The sequence below is a fragment of the Pseudomassariella vexata genome, assembly GCF_002105095.1.
Source record: "Pseudomassariella vexata strain CBS 129021 chromosome Unknown BCR38scaffold_9, whole genome shotgun sequence".
In the NCBI taxonomy this organism is placed as follows: Eukaryota; Fungi; Ascomycota; class Sordariomycetes; order Amphisphaeriales; family Pseudomassariaceae; genus Pseudomassariella; species Pseudomassariella vexata.
In genome coordinates, this window is record NW_024467964.1 from 1,191,480 (window position 1) to 1,208,113 (window position 16,634).

General features: G+C 49.4%; 4 protein-coding genes across 4 annotated transcripts; 3 read left to right on the forward strand and 1 right to left on the reverse strand.

The window, feature by feature from the left end:
• Window positions 1-3,843: 3,843 nt before the first annotated feature.
• Window positions 3,844-5,003, reverse strand: BCR38DRAFT_301466 (uncharacterized protein; the record flags this gene model as incomplete). The annotated part of the gene is made up of 6 exons (XM_040854561.1): window positions 3,844-4,109; window positions 4,160-4,245; window positions 4,305-4,387; window positions 4,507-4,682; window positions 4,761-4,806; window positions 4,860-5,003. Coding segments are annotated over 6 exons (801 nt in total), but the record flags the coding sequence as incomplete, so codon positions are not given.
• Window positions 5,004-11,625: 6,622 nt separating this feature from the next.
• Window positions 11,626-12,468, forward strand: BCR38DRAFT_410819 (uncharacterized protein; the record flags this gene model as incomplete). The annotated part of the gene is made up of 1 exon (XM_040858511.1): window positions 11,626-12,468. The coding sequence occupies one exon, from the start codon at window positions 11,626-11,628 to the stop codon at window positions 12,466-12,468; it is 843 nt and encodes a 280-aa protein (XP_040714235.1).
• A 495-nt stretch (window positions 12,469-12,963) lies between these two features.
• BCR38DRAFT_410820 (uncharacterized protein) lies at window positions 12,964-13,314 on the forward strand (the record flags this gene model as incomplete). Its single annotated transcript, XM_040858512.1, has 1 exon — window positions 12,964-13,314. The coding sequence occupies one exon, from the start codon at window positions 12,964-12,966 to the stop codon at window positions 13,312-13,314; it is 351 nt and encodes a 116-aa protein (XP_040714236.1).
• A 2,473-nt stretch (window positions 13,315-15,787) lies between these two features.
• On the forward strand, window positions 15,788-16,429 carry BCR38DRAFT_239182 (uncharacterized protein). Its single transcript, XM_040854378.1, has one exon. The coding sequence runs from the start codon at window positions 15,837-15,839 to the stop codon at window positions 16,323-16,325; it is 489 nt and encodes a 162-aa protein (XP_040714237.1). The 5' UTR covers window positions 15,788-15,836; the 3' UTR covers window positions 16,326-16,429.
• Window positions 16,430-16,634: the final 205 nt, after the last annotated feature.

Sequence of the window (16,634 nt, forward strand, 5' to 3'; positions counted from 1 at the left end):
ACTTCGTAGCAGTTCAAGAATGTGACGCCAAGAACCCACGAGGTTAGCATCTGCAGGTAATAAAGAGGCTGTTGCATCACGAAACCCGGGGATGCCATTGGCAACTGAAGAGGGAGACTATTACAGGTGGGCCGCCACAGTGACGCCAGCAGAGACCTTAGTGGTCAGCCCAGAATTGCACGTTACATTTTCGCGTCTGCTTATCTTAGTAATAGGCAACTTGCATATTGCCCGCTCACTTACTTACTCATCTATCAATCGCATTGATTCTTGTTACGGTTTGGGAGGGTTTGTCACATCCGATGGCCAGAGTCATGTCGGTGCGATGGGGCGGGCAGATCATGGATCTATATGATCTTGCTGAAAACGCCATGGGATACATCTTCAAGATCTGATGGACTTTCTTGATGAATAGTGTTGTTTGGTCCATTGGAGACCTCACAGACTACAGTCCCTTACAGTGGAATCAGACCTACGATCGGTGGGACTGGGTATGTATTCATCAATCCTCCTGGCTTTGAAGATGAGGGTGGTGCGTATGTAGTCTAAGCCAATATATTGAATATGGTCATCAATAATCACCCTCAAAGCAACCCTGGCTGGTCTCGGAGGACTTCAGCCTATTATACGGCGACTATGGGAGGATCAGAAACCACCAGCTTGCAAAGCACAGCAACAATCCATAATGTGGCAAAGACAATTGTCTGAGAGAGGGTAGGAGGGAACAACTTCGTATGCCAGATCATACGCAGGGTCTGGACCGCTTACAAAGCTCGTCGCGGATGTCTGCCAAAAGCAAGGAGCCGTCTAGCCTGGTCCTCTAGCCCCATTTTCCAGCCATACTCGATCTGACTTGGTCTACGGACGTTGGGCACCAATACTTCCTACAAACTATCTTAAGGCGTCGTGACACCTTTTAAAGTAGTCTAGTCTTTGCAAATAATTGGAGCCTTCGAGCCGGATGGGCTGCACGTTTTAGTTAAAAGCCGGAAAATATGCATAGCCAAGTTGGTCTTCACCTAGGAAAGATCCGATGCACGGCAGGGACTAGATGACCGACCAGCCTTCTTTCAAACATCCTCTTTTAGGTCCCCCAATACAACTGAATCTCCTGGTCCAAGTGCACATCAAACAGATTGATCATGGCGAAAGAACTGGATCTATACAAGGTAGTGATTCTTGGAGACGATGGTATTAGAAAGACTATATTGACCACTTAACGTGAATGTACACCGAGCTGGCCATGACACCGAGCTGGCCACTTTCATGCGCCAACGCGACCGGCCAACTTAATGTTTGATTTTCTCAACAACCAAGTATGGCAAAGTCATACAACGAAGCAGACTTAATGCTAGCCCTTCAAGCTCTCAAAAATGACCAAAAACTTAGTCTCCGACAAGCGGCAAAAACGCACCAAGTCCCCCGAAGCACCCTCCAAACGCGTAAAAACGGCGTACCTTTCCGACGCGATATTTTGCCCAATTCACGAACTATGACAGAATTAGAAGAGGAGGTCATTATCAAGCATATACTGGACTTAGATGCACGAGCGTTTCCGCCCCGGATTGCTGATATGGAAGCAATGGCAAACCGACCGTGGGTATCAAAGACGCCACAGAACCCGATAGAGGCTCATGCACAGTCTACTTTTTTGAAAAAGCGCATCTCCGAGCATCAGAATAGCTCTCCGACGAATATTTTCTCAGCTGTCGACCAGTTTGCGAAGGGAGCAAAAATGATAATGCACGAGCTCGACCTCGTACGGGCCGAGTGCGCTGAGCTTGGAGAGGCAAATAAGATGCTAAGCCGGCGCCGGAGGACTAAAAAATGCAATTACGGGAAGGAGAATCACTTATTTTCCAAGAAGGACAGGACCTACGGGACTCTAGGGAGTTGGCGACGCAGATACAGCAAGAAGAGCGCCGAAATGGTGGTCGCGCAAAGCGTGTTGAAACGCACCCGAGGCGCTGTGATATTTGCAACGGGACTGGGCATAATGCGCGAGCTTGTAAGATCGCATTGCCATCTTCTGGAGGGGAAGATTCAGAGTAGTTTCAATTGATTTACGGCGTTGTGGTTTTACTATCGTAAAATTTCTATGCGAGGTTATGTAAGGGTGGCCAGCCAGCTCGGTGTACATTCACGTTAGCTACATTTTTTTACCACTTTGTCGAGATTATATGTACTTTCCACCTGCTTATGTGTCGTGTGGACTAATCTACTCTTCACCAGGATAATCCGACAACTGACGTCACATTTTGGTGATGATTAAAGATATACCAGCTACCAAACGAGAATATACATCACTTCAGCGTGCTACCACAGTTCGAGAAGGATGTTAAGATTGTGCCGGCAACTACCGACATATTCCAGACGTCGGTTTCATTCGTTGGCCAGAGGAGGGTCAGATACGCGAGACCAGAAAGGAGAAGGAGGAGGCTGTCGTGGACCAAAAGCAAGACCAGACCTACGATGTAAGTCCCTAATCGAATTACAGTGTGTGTGACTAGCGAGATCACTTTTGAAAATCGTCATTCGCCATACAAGAGAAGGGAGATATGCTTCTATCAGGACGTAGAGCGAGGAGGGGTAAGGTAGAGTTCTGATTCACCAAGAGAAGTATGACTCAGGAACAGAGGTTTGAAAGGACATTCTTTGGCTAATTTATGCAATAAGTTTGCTTCTGGAAGGATTGATGCGTGCACCTAGAGGGGAGGATCCTATAATGCAGCAGTGCGCAACGTTGTAGTATCTAATTGAATGGGATTCACCTAACCAGTGGGTCCCCCTACCTTTTCGTATCAAGGATCTATCAAAACCAGAACTGTATAGTTACTCCATCTTAGGCGCAGAAGCAGAGAGAAGAAGAGCTGTGTTTGTTTTTCGTGCCTGTCAAGGCTCTGTCTGTTACACCTATGAAGGTGATCATTTCAAGCCACCTTCTTGAGGTCCTATTCATATTGTTGGCATTACAAGTAAGAGGGCTGTATTGGTGATGATGGAACTCATTCCCAAAGGCTGCAGCTAAGGAAGGGCTGTCTATGGGCAATTGGCCCAAGCGCTGCACCCGGCACACAGGCGGTATGCCTGGGGCACGCAGCAGTTATTCTGCCTGTTAAAGTATTTATATTTCCTAGCCAGAGCGAGAAGGGTCTTATTTCTGTTCTTATCTGCCTAGGCAGTGTATCTTGTTACAGATTTGTTGGTGATGTCCATTATCTTCACCTTTTACACTACGGGATCCTTGCCGTCGTTGATGTACGACTTATTCGCTAAAATATTCAATCTCTAGCCACGCTAGAGCAATAAAACGAAACGTCTCGCACAGTTAGTCGTAAGTGCCGGGTAGCTTAAATGGGACTACCGCCGACGTATGGGGGCTCATCGCATTAGTTTATACTAGTACTCAGTGAAGGCGTTTCGCTCTTGGCTCGATTCCCCGGCCAATCGCATCACCACGTCATCCTGCATAGCCGTGGCTTCGTTCCCAGTGTCGTTTCTCTCCTCGATGTGGTCATCTTGTGGGACGGCATCTCCAGCCTCGTTTCGTTCCTCAATGTTCTCATCACGTACATGCACCGGACCCAATTCAATCCGCAGCGCCTCATCCCACGGTGTTGTCAGACCCCGTGACGACGTGAAGTCCATGATTGAGAATCCAGATATATGAGTGTTCACCCCGAATGCCGCACTGTCGGACACCGACCGCTGGTTGTTATTACCTTTGCTGTTGTTTAACTTGCTGCCCTTGCTAAAGGAAAGACCCTTGCCCGACCCACCACGTCGATCATGGTTGTTGGGACCCGAGTTTGCACTAAGAGCTGGCCTCATGGTCTCATGGATCCAGAAGTTTTTCCGGAATATTGCTCGTAAAATTGGGGCATTGATCGCAAGAATGCCGATTATCGTCTCTCGCACACCCCATCGGTTGATGGTGATGCTCGATGGCGCAGTACCGAGAGTGAATGCGGCGCGGAGTAAGGCGGCTGTTATTACGAATAGGCCGGAGCTGAGAAGCATGGCGATGAGAATCTTTTTGTACCGAGGCGCATGTAGCTTCTGAAGCATCGGCAGCGGAATGCATAGAATGGCTGCATTGGTAACGACGTCTGGCGAGTTAGTACACAGCAGAGGTGTGTAATCATCAAGGTATACACACTAAGAGCAGTCGTCACAATGAAGTTTTGTTTCTTAAAGGTGCACTCTGGGCCTGGGGTAGGCCTTACTTGCCAGTTATGAGAGTATCTGCATTAACGTGTTTAGCTTGAAGCAGCGGGAAATAGAACGGAAGCAACAATTCATACGGATGGCAGCCAAGCGAGATCGTGAGGATAACAGCCACGTAGGATGACGCAGTAAACAAGGCCAAGTATCTAAGTACTCGATGCTGCCATAGCCCAATGGTTAGGCGGTTAATATTCCCAAGTTAGACTCGTTGTACTTCAAGCTTTCTTTTACTGCACCCACTAGAAGAAGAGCATAGTAGTCTGCAGGAGTAATTAGTACCTCGCAACTAGTTGTCTTGAAGAAGAGGTGGCTCACCTTTATAGACCAGAGGAGCGCGGTGTAGCTATACCATGCGGCGAGCTGTACTTTCGATCCATACTCTAGTTCACGAACCACCGAATCTGACAGACTGCTTATCGCACCTGTTGCTACATCAACATTTGTTCCCGTCCAATCTGGACTTTACGTCAGCTTTCTCTTCACTTCCTGTCTTAACGTCAAGGCGTTATGGCACCCAGTGCAGGGGACCTTACAAAGGATATCCACTAGCACCGCATCCATTGTAAACATGGCCAACGTCTGCATGTGTCAGTAGGAGATGTATCATAACTGGCGTCGCAGAGACTTCTCACCAGTATCGTCACGTAGTCATCGCCTTCGAACCCCTTGAACCCGACTAGTCGGATTCTGACTCCGGTCCGTAGGAGGATGACTAATAACCCTGTGCCAAACCATGCCCATATCTCCCTTGTGTATGTCGGATCACGTTCTAATAAACCATCCGCCCTCGTGGCGTCCATTTCAGGACTCCGCGCCAAGCTGTTACGTGCGATTTCTGTCGCTGGTCAGATCGGATGTCGTTGCGATGGACTACAATGCGAAAACCGATAAGTCATTGAATAGTGCGTGTATTTACGTTCGGGTACTCGAAATAACTAAGTACGAAACGGCACAATCGCGGCTTGGAAGTGGTATTGAGATGTGTCACTCTGTCAAGACAGATTGCGGTAAATGGCCGAAAGTTTGTGTAGTCTAGCTTCATGTCTGGGATGGTTTAGAGTTCATATTTCATCATCTTGCTGTCTTAGACTGGCCTCATAATATCGTCGCTGTCCCGATTGGAGCGGTTGATCCTTGTTTGAGGAGCTTCATGATTCAGGCACGCGGGATGTGGAGACTTGGGAGTATAATTTGATTCAATCCGGTGAGGCGGTGTCAAAGTAGAGAATAAATGAGTAGTAGATCTACTTGTGATTTTCGTCTTGTAAAAGGCGTATACAGCGGTGAGGTTCCCAGTAGTGCATCCCCAAGTATCTCGCATAGTATCAATACAGGCCACAGGGTAGAGATACTGTTTGCTTGCAAAACAAGATGATTAATTCCGAAGAAAACCACAAAAATGGAATATCTGGGTGGGCATGCTCTACCGCGCAAATGTGGTAATGTTTTATAGAATTCTACTTATGTATTGGCAAGCAACCCCGATTAACCACTACTGTCAAGCGTATCTTCTACAGTAATAAGGTGGGCCTCGAGAAATTAATACTGTCCTTCGGGTGAATGAGGAAGAAATTCGCTCTTTGACATCGACGTTAAATTAGTAAAGGAAGGAACGTAGTGATAATCTTTCGATGGACGTATGAAGTGATAGATGAAGTAGCGAGATAGTGGTAGGTAACTGAAGGGAATGGTGGGAAGTACTAGAATCAGCATGAACATCCATGACATAAATTTAAACCAGAGCCAGGCATGGAACACATATATAAGAAGTGTAATGGGTGATGAAGATGCTCATGATGTGACAAGGCCTTAGTTATCTGGCCTATAACGACAAGCCACAGGGGAGACTAGAATACATTGATTCTTGAGCACTGATAGCTTGTAGCTCACAGGTGGGCAACGGGAGTCTTGAGAAATATTCGTCCCATGGTAGTTGAAGGGTTTTTGGAGTTCTTTGGCTAACATGGACTAGTTACATAACTGGAAAAGCCAAATGCGAGCTCGGAAGTTATTCTAACAGGTCGTGTCTGCTTTTATACATGCATTTTAATATTAGTTTAGTCATATAAGTACCTGCTTGAGCTAGTCTTTAAGGAAATAGCATTAGTGTTGGATTCAGGAGCAGGCACGGCCTACTCAGAGTAGGTCAGGGACTCCCCTATGGAAACATATTTATTATTATTATTAAATACGCCGTAGGCTCGAAGCCCCCGGTACCTCTACTAGTACTCCCGTATGTCAAACCGTGCCCTAATGGCTGGACTAAATACATACGCTGCGTCGTCGGTTCGCCCTATTGGCGACTGCGTTGCGTTCACTACCATACTACGTTGGTTCTCAACCTACCAACAAAGTCCCCCCTGAGAAGATCGATGCTATCTGGGCCTTGAAGCTGTCCGACCCGTCCCTAGCAGCCATCTTACAATAGTCCCACTAACTACTGGTTCTCCTGTTGCCGTTGCGAGGTCTCTGCGAGAGTATAGTGGCCGTGGTGCGATGGCGGCCCGTAATCGTTCCCTCGGTCCTTCCAACAGCCCGCAAAAGAGGATTACGTGCTCTGCCGTCTCAGGGGCGTCGCCACAGCGGCATAGCGGCGAGTACACGCCAAAAGCCCCTGTCTTGAATAAGAAGGCTGCTAGTCCTATTTTTTCCGTCCTGATCTGGCACAGCGTAGACGCCTCCAGTCGGTTCAGGCCGAAATACTTGCCCCCTTTCGGTATCTGCATCGAAGGGCCCTCCGGTTCCTCAGCGATAGCGCGTCGCTGGCGATCGTGATGCTCTGCTCCGGTGAGCCATCTCTTCCTCCAGTGGTCGAGGAGGGCAGCCGGGACCTCCTTTTCCTCACTCATCCACTCGGAGCCCCGGGCCTCCTTCTCCATAGTGTACCCTGCCGGTCGGAGTAGCTGCGACGCCTGCTTCCTCTTCGCCGGCCTATCCTGCCGGAGTATATGTGACGCTTTAGCGCTCGCGCTGCGAAGCAGATTTCTCTTCCCGCTAAGCCGTAGCCGTTCTTCAAACTTAGCAGCCCGGGCACTAAGATAGAGGTCTAGTGGCGGGATTGCTGCTTCTGCTTCCAGGTGGCGAACCGGCGTCGCTTTGTGGGCACCACAGACTACCCGGAGGCACTCGTTCTGTATCCCCATCAGGCTCTTAGCTGGCCCTGCCGGTTCCTCACTTATAGTATGCCACGCAGTCGCCCCGAAGGCAATCGCGCTACGGATAACCACCGTATATAACAGCCTCGCCCGTATAAGATCGCAGCCCCACGACATATTGACTAGCTTTGTCAGGGCTAGCTTTTGAGTTGCCATTTTTGTTTTAACACGCTCAACATGGGCGTGCCACGTCAGTTTGCGGTCGAACCAGACTCCTAGGAACCTGGCTGAGACTACCGGCGACACTGTGGCGTCCCCAAGGCGAATACTTTGCGGCAAGGGCTCTCGGGCCCTAGTAAAGTGCATTAGCTCACTCTTGTCAGGAGCGAACTCCATCCCGTGCCTCACTGCCCACCGCTGACACGTAGCCCATGCGCTCTCCAACCGGCGGCAGGTCGTGTCTGGATCGGTGCCGACGCTTAGCAGGTTCGTGTCGTCCGCGAACCCGACTACTAAAAGTAGTGGATGCTGCTCCGCTAGCTCCTCGTACAGCGTTGAAATGTATAATATAAACAGTATCGGGGATAGCGGTGACCCCTGGGGGACGCCAGCTCGTAGGGGGATTGGCTCTGACTCCTTGCCATCGAACCGGAGGCGTACCGTCCTATCCTCCACGAAGCTGCGTACCCACTCCTGAACCCACTCCGGGTAGCCTTTCCGGGCTAATATGGAAATCAGCCGTCTGTAATTGACCGTATCGAATGCCCCCTTGATGTCTAGCTGTAGCAGCGAGGCGATGCCCCCGCGTCTCCACGCCGTATAGACCACGTCCTCAACTATACGTATTGCCAGTTCGGTGGACCTCCCAGCGCGGTTACCCATTTGGCCGTTTGGTAGTAGGCCGGCCGCCTCAGCTACTTTGGTGATACGCTGGCTCATCGCCGTCTCTATTACCTTCCCTACCGTGCTAAGCAGGGCAATGGGGCGCCAGCCGCCAGGGGTCTGCTTCTGAGCTGTCGTTTTATTAGGCTTAGGGATAATAACCACCCTCGCTGAGCGGAAGCGCTCCGGGTAGTACCCCAGCCTAAAGCTAGCTGTTGCCAGATCCGCTAGGATCTCCCATAGGGGTTCACCGCAGGCCTTTAGCAGGCCAGTGGGGATCAGGTCGTCGCCGGGAGCCTTCCGAGCAGCCGTTCCTTTGATGATAGACTCGATATCCATTGTGGTCACCTCCCTAGGGACGTTCAGCTCTGGTCTCGTCTGTAATAGGCCGCGATCGAGGTCCGATAGATCTATATACGGGTCTGGGAAGAACCTCTCAGCTAGTAATTTTGCCTTCTCATCATGTGTACGTGCTGTAAGCGTGTCGCCGGCGTCCCTCCGGAGATCTGGCAAGCCGTGGGCCTCAGGGGGGGCCCAGCTCCGTAGCCTAGCCCACCTCTGCAGTGCCCACAGGCTTTTGTGATCCTTCGCCGTCCCCTCGAGCTTCTCGTGCCAGCTACGCGTCTGCGCTTCGCTGATTTCGAGCCGTTGTTTTTGGCCGGCTCTTGTATATTCGTCCCAGTTGGTCTGCGACCTTGCCTGGAGGTAGTCCCGCCGTCGTCTCTTCGTCTCAGCGCAAGCCTTGCTAACCTGCGGGCACCACCACGGGACCCCAGCGCCTCGGCCAACGGTGCGTCTCGGGACCGCCACGTCGGCGATCTCTTGGAGGTTCCGGATAACCCAGTCAACAGCCTGGTCCAACTCCGTTATCGTCTCAACCGGCAAATAATTCATAAATCTCTGGCTTGATTCGGCTACGATGAGCCACTTATCCGCCATCGCCCAGTTCCACCCTTCGACACTGCGGCGGCCCTCCTTGACTGCTTCCCCGTTGGATATTACCCTAATCACTTGCGCTCTGTGGTCTGAGCCCTCTAGGCCCGGGTCCCCATCGTAATCAATCCTAGCCCCTTTCGTCACCCAGGCTAGGTCGATAGTTGAGTCTCGTTGTTTGTGCCTTTGCCGTGTGATTTCCCCGAACGGCGTAACGAGCTCTAATCGCCAGCATCGCGCAAACTCCACTACGTTGTCGCTGCCCCGTGACGACCGTCCGTGGACGTCCCACAGCGGGTGATGTGTATTGAAGTCCCCTACGAGGACCTGTGTCCCCTCCGGCGCCCCATTAGGGAGGTCTTGGAGCGGGCTGACCCAGCGGCTCCCGGTCTGGTTTGGTGAATAGATAGACCAGATTGTAAGGGCGTCCGGGCCTGCCCCGAACGTAATACTGCTCCAGTCCATCTATGGAAACATTACGATTGAAAAGTTCCTACTTAAGACATACCGAAGTATTTATGCAACCGCCTTGCATTTTCTCTTGTGGATACAATCAACGCCCCTCCTGCTTTGCCTTATTTGCGTGAAACGGGCGGTGCCGGACCACTGCTGTGATAGTTAGCCATATCTTCCATAGCTGCAGATTCCTGGGGCTAAAGGGCTATCTACGGGCAATTAGCCAAAGTGCTGCACCTAGAACATAGCCAGTGAGGGGTACGTAACAGTTATTGTCGTCACATAAGGTAAACGCCACCCTTTGTTAGTCTCCTTCAGCACAGCTTGTCATTGCACATGCCCGCATCACTTTCAACTACACCACCGTACTGCATAAGTCGAAAAAGGGAGGTGTAACGCTTCCCATCGGGTGACTATGTTGACGCTGGGGATACCCCTTTCACGGTCCATTCGTTGATGCGCCTTCCTGTGTCACTGCTATAAAACTGCATGTTGATCCATCTCTTATAACCGTTCCTTCCTTTAAGAAGGCCCTAAAAGCACTCGATTTCCATGTCCATTTGGGGGCCGATGGCACCCGATTCTATTGCATTCAGGAAGTTGGGGGCAATCACGAAAACCAGTTCCACCTTTTCCCACCTGGACATTATGAATGCGTCGGGTACAGGCTGAGACTCAACCCAATTGTCACACTGGCTGATTTCACCATCAATGTCAATAAATATGGAGGCCGCAAGTATGCCACAGCTGTGCCAAACATGGCAACGTTTCACCTCCAGTATCAGACCTACAACAACGACAATTGGGCTACCGTACCGTTGGAGACTCATGAATTTAACTGCGGCCAGCTCAGGGAATTTTACTGGCACGAAGGGCGGCCGCAACATGATACAGATGATGAGACGGAGAAGGAACAGAGTAAGGAAGGAGAGAGTGATTGGTTGTGAAGCAGAGTGACAGAGTGAGGCTGAGGGTACAGCTACTTATCGGACTCATTGCAAACTGTAACAAAACATGGATTGAAAGTGTCTCTGTCCTTCCAAGCAAAAAGAGGGAAAGTTACCATAAGGGCCTCAAGACCAGAAAAATCTGCAGCTAAGGAAGTGCTGATCACGTCTGAGCATGAGAGTGGCTGATACATCAGAGGATCCAGGGCACAGGGTCCGATATCCGTTGGGGGCGCAAAGGCTGGAGCCGTCCGACACTACTGCGGTGATCAAGTAGCACAATGATGCTTTTCACCACAACTTAGCAAGAGTCTCTTATGGGCTTTGCAAGTGAAATATTCATACGATAAAATTCATTGGGGCCACCATATTGGTTGGCATCGCAGATGTAAGGAAAAGATGAAGATGTCGTCACGATGAAGGTACTTACACCCATTCTTCTGCAACCAACGTCGAATAAGGATGCCGTGAGCGTGCGCATGCAGCAGAGCGGGTTTTAGTGTCGGATAAGTCCCACATGAGTAGGCTCCAGTCGACTTATGGTGCGGGCACCTATAATATCCAGCTGCATTCACGCGGCAAGCCGCTTGGAAATACCCCATCGGCACAGACCTGCAGGTTTGATGAAGTCGCTGAAAGCATCATTTACTTCAATTTTAGACGCTCAACCTTTATGTATGCTGTAGTACGGGTTACCCGCTGTAACAAGTTGATTGGTGTGAGTGAAACATTCTAGCATGATGCTCCGAACTACACCAGGCTGCGTTGCAGCGTTGGCTGCTCAAGCTGCATACTGTTATCTGTTTGCTATTTTGCAGCCAGCCTGAGAAGCCAGCACACCATGCATTGCACGTATATGCATCGATAGCCAGTAGATAGGTATGCAAACAGCCCCATAATAGGCAATATACATGTTTCTGCCTGCTCACCCTATGTCTATACATTATTTAATGTCCCCCAAGGCACAACATGCATTGGACAGCTGGGCTATCCATCTTTCTCTCAACCTCTCCTGGCTTGCCTTGCTCCCTCCAACTTGTCACGCCATTGTTGTGCATTCTAGTCTATACCTGGCACCAACGAAAATGTCCAAGCTGGTAAAACAATGGTGTACACACAAGACCGCCAATTTTGAAGGGATAAAGGGTGTCAAGTATAATCCAAATACTGGCCTCGAGAGCGCGCTTGAAGCCCTCGATGTCCGTGTCCGAACCCTCGAGCGGATTTCCTGCTCCACGACACTACCCCCTATGCTGAAGCCAACTTGGGATTCGCTCGAGTACCGGCTCCGCTACCTAGACGACAAGATTCGATCGGCCACCTTGGAAGTCCCCACAGCCAAAACCAACATCCCAAGAGATCTCGAGGTCGTCAAGTCGATGGCGAGCAGCATTTTCGCCCGTATTGTGGCTGCAGCTCCTGCCATCGAGTCCTCCAAGGTAACAGACGACAAGGATCGCGACAGCGGTGAACTCGATGAGATAGCCCAGCGATTGTGTTATATCGCTGGTCATTTCCACCGCAAAGTCCGGGACTTCGAGGAGAACACCAGCCAGCTGTACGAGTTCGTCATCACGCTGTCGCTCTATGCCGACTCTACGGGCCTCCAAACCCCTAACTTTGGTCCCGTAGGTCCTGGCCGTCACCCGCAGAGAATGCTCGTGGGTGGTCATCCTCCACCACCACCACCACCACCACCACCACAGCTTCCTTTCTCTTCCAAGGGCTGCTGCGGCTGCTGCGCCTGCTTCTGTCACAATGCCAAAAACACGTCGAAGTCGGGTCTCACTAAGCGGAGTCTCGATCGGCTGGATAAGCGCCGCTGGAGAGTCCCTGGGTTTGGGTGGCTCAAGAAGCTGCGGTGCTTCAGGTCGAAAGAACGGGCTGGGAGCGTGTACACTGCGTCAACTCGCTCGACCATTGTTTGAAGTGGAGACTAGCAGGGACAAAAGTGCTTAACTTGTGTAGGGAGCCTGATTTTTAACCAAAACTGTGTGGTTTTGTTTCAGAAACCAAAAATCTTGAAGGTTTGCAATTATTAGAGTAGGATAAATCTCACTCTTTTTGCCAGCGTATGCACCTAGGGTTTTCTGTCTCCTTGAGCTTTTGGCAGATAGCCAGTGTCACCCAAATTGTGTTCTCATATAGTCTAGTACGTTGTTCCCAGACCAATTCCTCGTGACGGCCCGCTTTCCCCTACACACCGCCATTTTCATGCGGCTCTAACTACTCCACGAGAGGCTCATTCTATCTCTGAGTGCTCATGAGGCTGTTAAATATGGGTGCTGCCAAGGCAGTAAAGTTCGTCCTGGCCATGATTTCAGAAACTTGATCGATGGAAACTTTTCCGTCATCTTTATTTCGAGTTATTTGTACTGTGTTTTTTTTAAAAAAAAAACTCTCATTACGCTCTTCATTTACCAATGAATATCATCGAGATTTGGCTGCAAACGTTTGGCCCGGGTATCCTTTGGAAGTCCCAAGGTTCCCCAGGCAGACGGCTTCGCCGCTTTGAGCCTCACGAACAAATGAAGGTCATCATTAACGAGTTCCGATTGGCCGGCCCAGACGAATGCATCATAGAAATTCCATTCGAGCAGGCGTACGGAGGGCCTCCTCCAGATCCAACTGGTCACTCAAATCGATGGGGTGATTTAACTGGGTTTCTCATCATCCTCCTACTCCTGTTGATCATGATTTTGATCGGGCAATCTACATGGAAAGAAGTTGGAAAAGAGGTAGACGAGAACGAGAACAGTCAGGGCTTCTTCTGACACCTTTGGAATGAAAAATCCTGGAAGCACAGCATAGGATGTTGAGAGGCTTGAGCTACCCCTTGAGCTACCCCTTGAGCTACCCAAGACGCCAGATTTGCCATGCTATATTCGGTATGAATATTACTTCGCCACTGCTAACACGATAGAATACCTACGGTTATGATTTGCTGGATGTTATGAAAGTTTGGAGTATAAACTCTTGTGGTGCGCAGCGCTAACTCTGGTATCACTCATCCGTGTCCCACGTCCAACATCAGGGATTACTATCAGGATGATCAGCTAGGCGGTATCCACATTTTGTGGTATGGGGACGATGGAATCTGTTAGCATTTCTGAGATGTTATTAATCGAAGGAGAGGCAGAAACTGGGAGCATTGAAATGGGCTTAACTCTGACACGATATTGGTATAACGGAAGCTGTAAGTCAAGCCATTTCGATGATACCTAAGCTACGTAAAATCTAGAAGCTGTGCTAGCCAAGTTGTTCGTGGATTCAAGACATCAAGGAGTTTATGAGACGTGAATGTCTTACAAATATGTGTGCCAGGATGAGATTGGGGTTGCTGTGCCGCATTAGCAACTTGGGGTGATGTACCGGTAGCCGGTTACTTTGAGATTTGATACCACCTGAGTTCATATTGCTGCGGGATTTTAGACGCCGTGAGAAAAGAGTATGGTGGGTTTCAAGGCTTCCATACTGCTTTTCTTGAATACAGAAATTGGAATGAACGTAGATCTGGAGTTTTCAGGAGAGGTTGGAATGGGGAAGTCTTCGACTTATTATATGCGAGTTATCGTACAGTAGATGTGTAATTAAGCAAGCCGTGAATTTCCTCTGATACATCGAGTTCAACCTACTTGGCATTAGAGGGTGTCTGAATAGTTCCATTGCAATTGCCTGCGCATATTATGATCATGAAATGCGGAAAGGGTCCGCCACATCCTTTCCCCCGAATCTCCAATGTCAAACAGGATGGAAAAGTAAAGTAATTGCCGCCATATGTTTCTTGCCACTTGATTCACCACTATGGTGACAAGAAAGTTTCATTTAATGGCCTCCTGTGGATATCTTGGCCCCCTTTATAATCATAGTGCTGCTCAAGCGGTAATGCTTGGAGCAATGCTGAATTGTCGTGGGCGGCGCGGAAACGACCGCGAGTTTAAAACTTGGATTTGATGTTCCCGTTGAAGGAGCAAAAGGAGGGCACATATGCCTAACCTGTATGTATTGTAGCTAACTCTGGTCCTCTCTTCGAGGGTCTATGTATGGAAACAAAAGGGTTCTTATATAGTCAATGAATGGTAGACTTGCTGATTAATTCAGACAAGTTGTAAGGGAATGTTCTATCCTCGCCACATTTCTCGTAATAGAGGTATGTGGGGATGGTCGCCGTTCTAGGTGGCGATAGTGGCAAGTATAGGACCCACATGGCCCACAGGGCCCATATTGTCCAACTTTAAAACATGCTGCTCGACAAATGATTGCAAGATATTCTTCACCTTCTTGAGCAATTGCACTTCTTGTTCATCTATGTAGCGTTTGGGGTCTGCTTCTGGTACCTAGATACCGAGAATGATCTCGTTGTGCATATGTTGGACAGTAAACCCTTTGTGATGACCGAGCATGCAATAGTCTAGAGCTGAGTGCCTGATCCATGTCCACGCGAATAAAGGCAGAGACACATCCAAGCCTTCTGCTTTCATTTCAATGTTGGAGACGATGTTTCTCATCATCTCGCAAGGAACAAGGTCTCGAGGGGTTATTTTGGACGTTGTAAGCTTCGGGGGGATTTCAATCTTCGCTTTCGACTCTTCAAATATCCTTCACGAACAATCGTCTTGACAGCGTGAAAATAAGCCCCAAGGTGGCCAGCATAGTGAGCCGTTCTGGGAATACGCACTCACTACCGTTTGAAAGGCGTATCAGCGGGAATACCAGTATCAGTGCGATCCCACAAGTATCTCAAATTTCCAATAGAGCTTGTTCTGTACAGTCACTCGCCTGGTAAATATCCAGACCTCAAATATACGTATCCATATTCATACTGTCTAGAGCCAATTAAAGAGGTATCGGTTTTACGGCAGTAGCTGTTTGAGAAATAGTATCGGATCACGAGTGCTGGGGCTATATTGGTACTATTTTTCGGACCGCACCAGCTTTCTTCTTTCAAGCTCATTCGTGCTCAACGGCTGATTTGAAGTCGCTTAACTTGCTCTGGTGTAGGCAGCCAAGAGGCTTGCTTTTCTGTACTAAGGCTCTTATGACCACCTTCATTCCTTTGGGTTTGGGGGGATCAGAGACACATTCAAACCTATGCTTTGTTTTAGCTTGCAATAAGTCCATTACTATGAAGGTGCGTAGGAGAACAATCTCGAATTGGCGCCGGGGAGTTCCTAAATACTACAATCCCTGCTCATTCTGCAAGCGTATATACTAATATCGACCTCAATTCGATTACCTTGGTGCGCCCAATGAACCAAATTAGGTCCACTGATGCAGTCTCCCAACTACAGAGCCGATGATGGAATGCAGACGACACAAGCCGAGATCCTCCAATGTTGATATCCGTCAAATATGGGGGACATTTCGCGACGCAACAACCAGTGGGCGAACATTCATTCATCTGAACGAAAACTGGTGCATCTGGCTGGAGCCCCCTTCTTGCTCTGCAGCTGACGTCTTGGAATTCAACGGCTGCGGCCAAGCGTGGTCTAGGACTCTTAGCACCTTTCGATATCAAGAGGGAAAACCGAGATCAGCAGCCAAAATCGCATTCTGGAACCGTCATGGTGCGGAACGACTCTTGAGATTGGTTGCTCGGGGCGGCTATGGTATCAACAATCGGCCGCAAATGGCGTGGAATCAGCTCTTCGAAAAGACCCCATACAGTCTCCCATCTCAGCCGTGTGTCATGGACACAATCGGACTTGCAAGTTTCGTCTACGAGGGGGTATTGCGCTGTTCTTCAACCACATATGCGTTTAACAGACTGAAACAGGGGAAATAACGTGCATCAGATGGATTGTCGAGTTTATCTTGCGCAAGCGGAAATAGCTTTCATGGCACTAGGGTAGGAACACGCTACTGATGCGTATGTGGCGTGGGCTGGAGACCCATATGCCTAGGCGAATGCAGCACAGGGCGACCTGGGAGGAAGATGGTGGTTTACAGTGTTTTAGTTTAGACCTGATTCTCAGAAGAGGGCCAAAAATTGGGGAAACACAATTAACATGAATCGCAACAAAATGGTCTGGGAATGTATGAGAATAGTTCTTTTGACCGTTACGAAGAGGTGTGCAAGCAACTTTGTCACTGA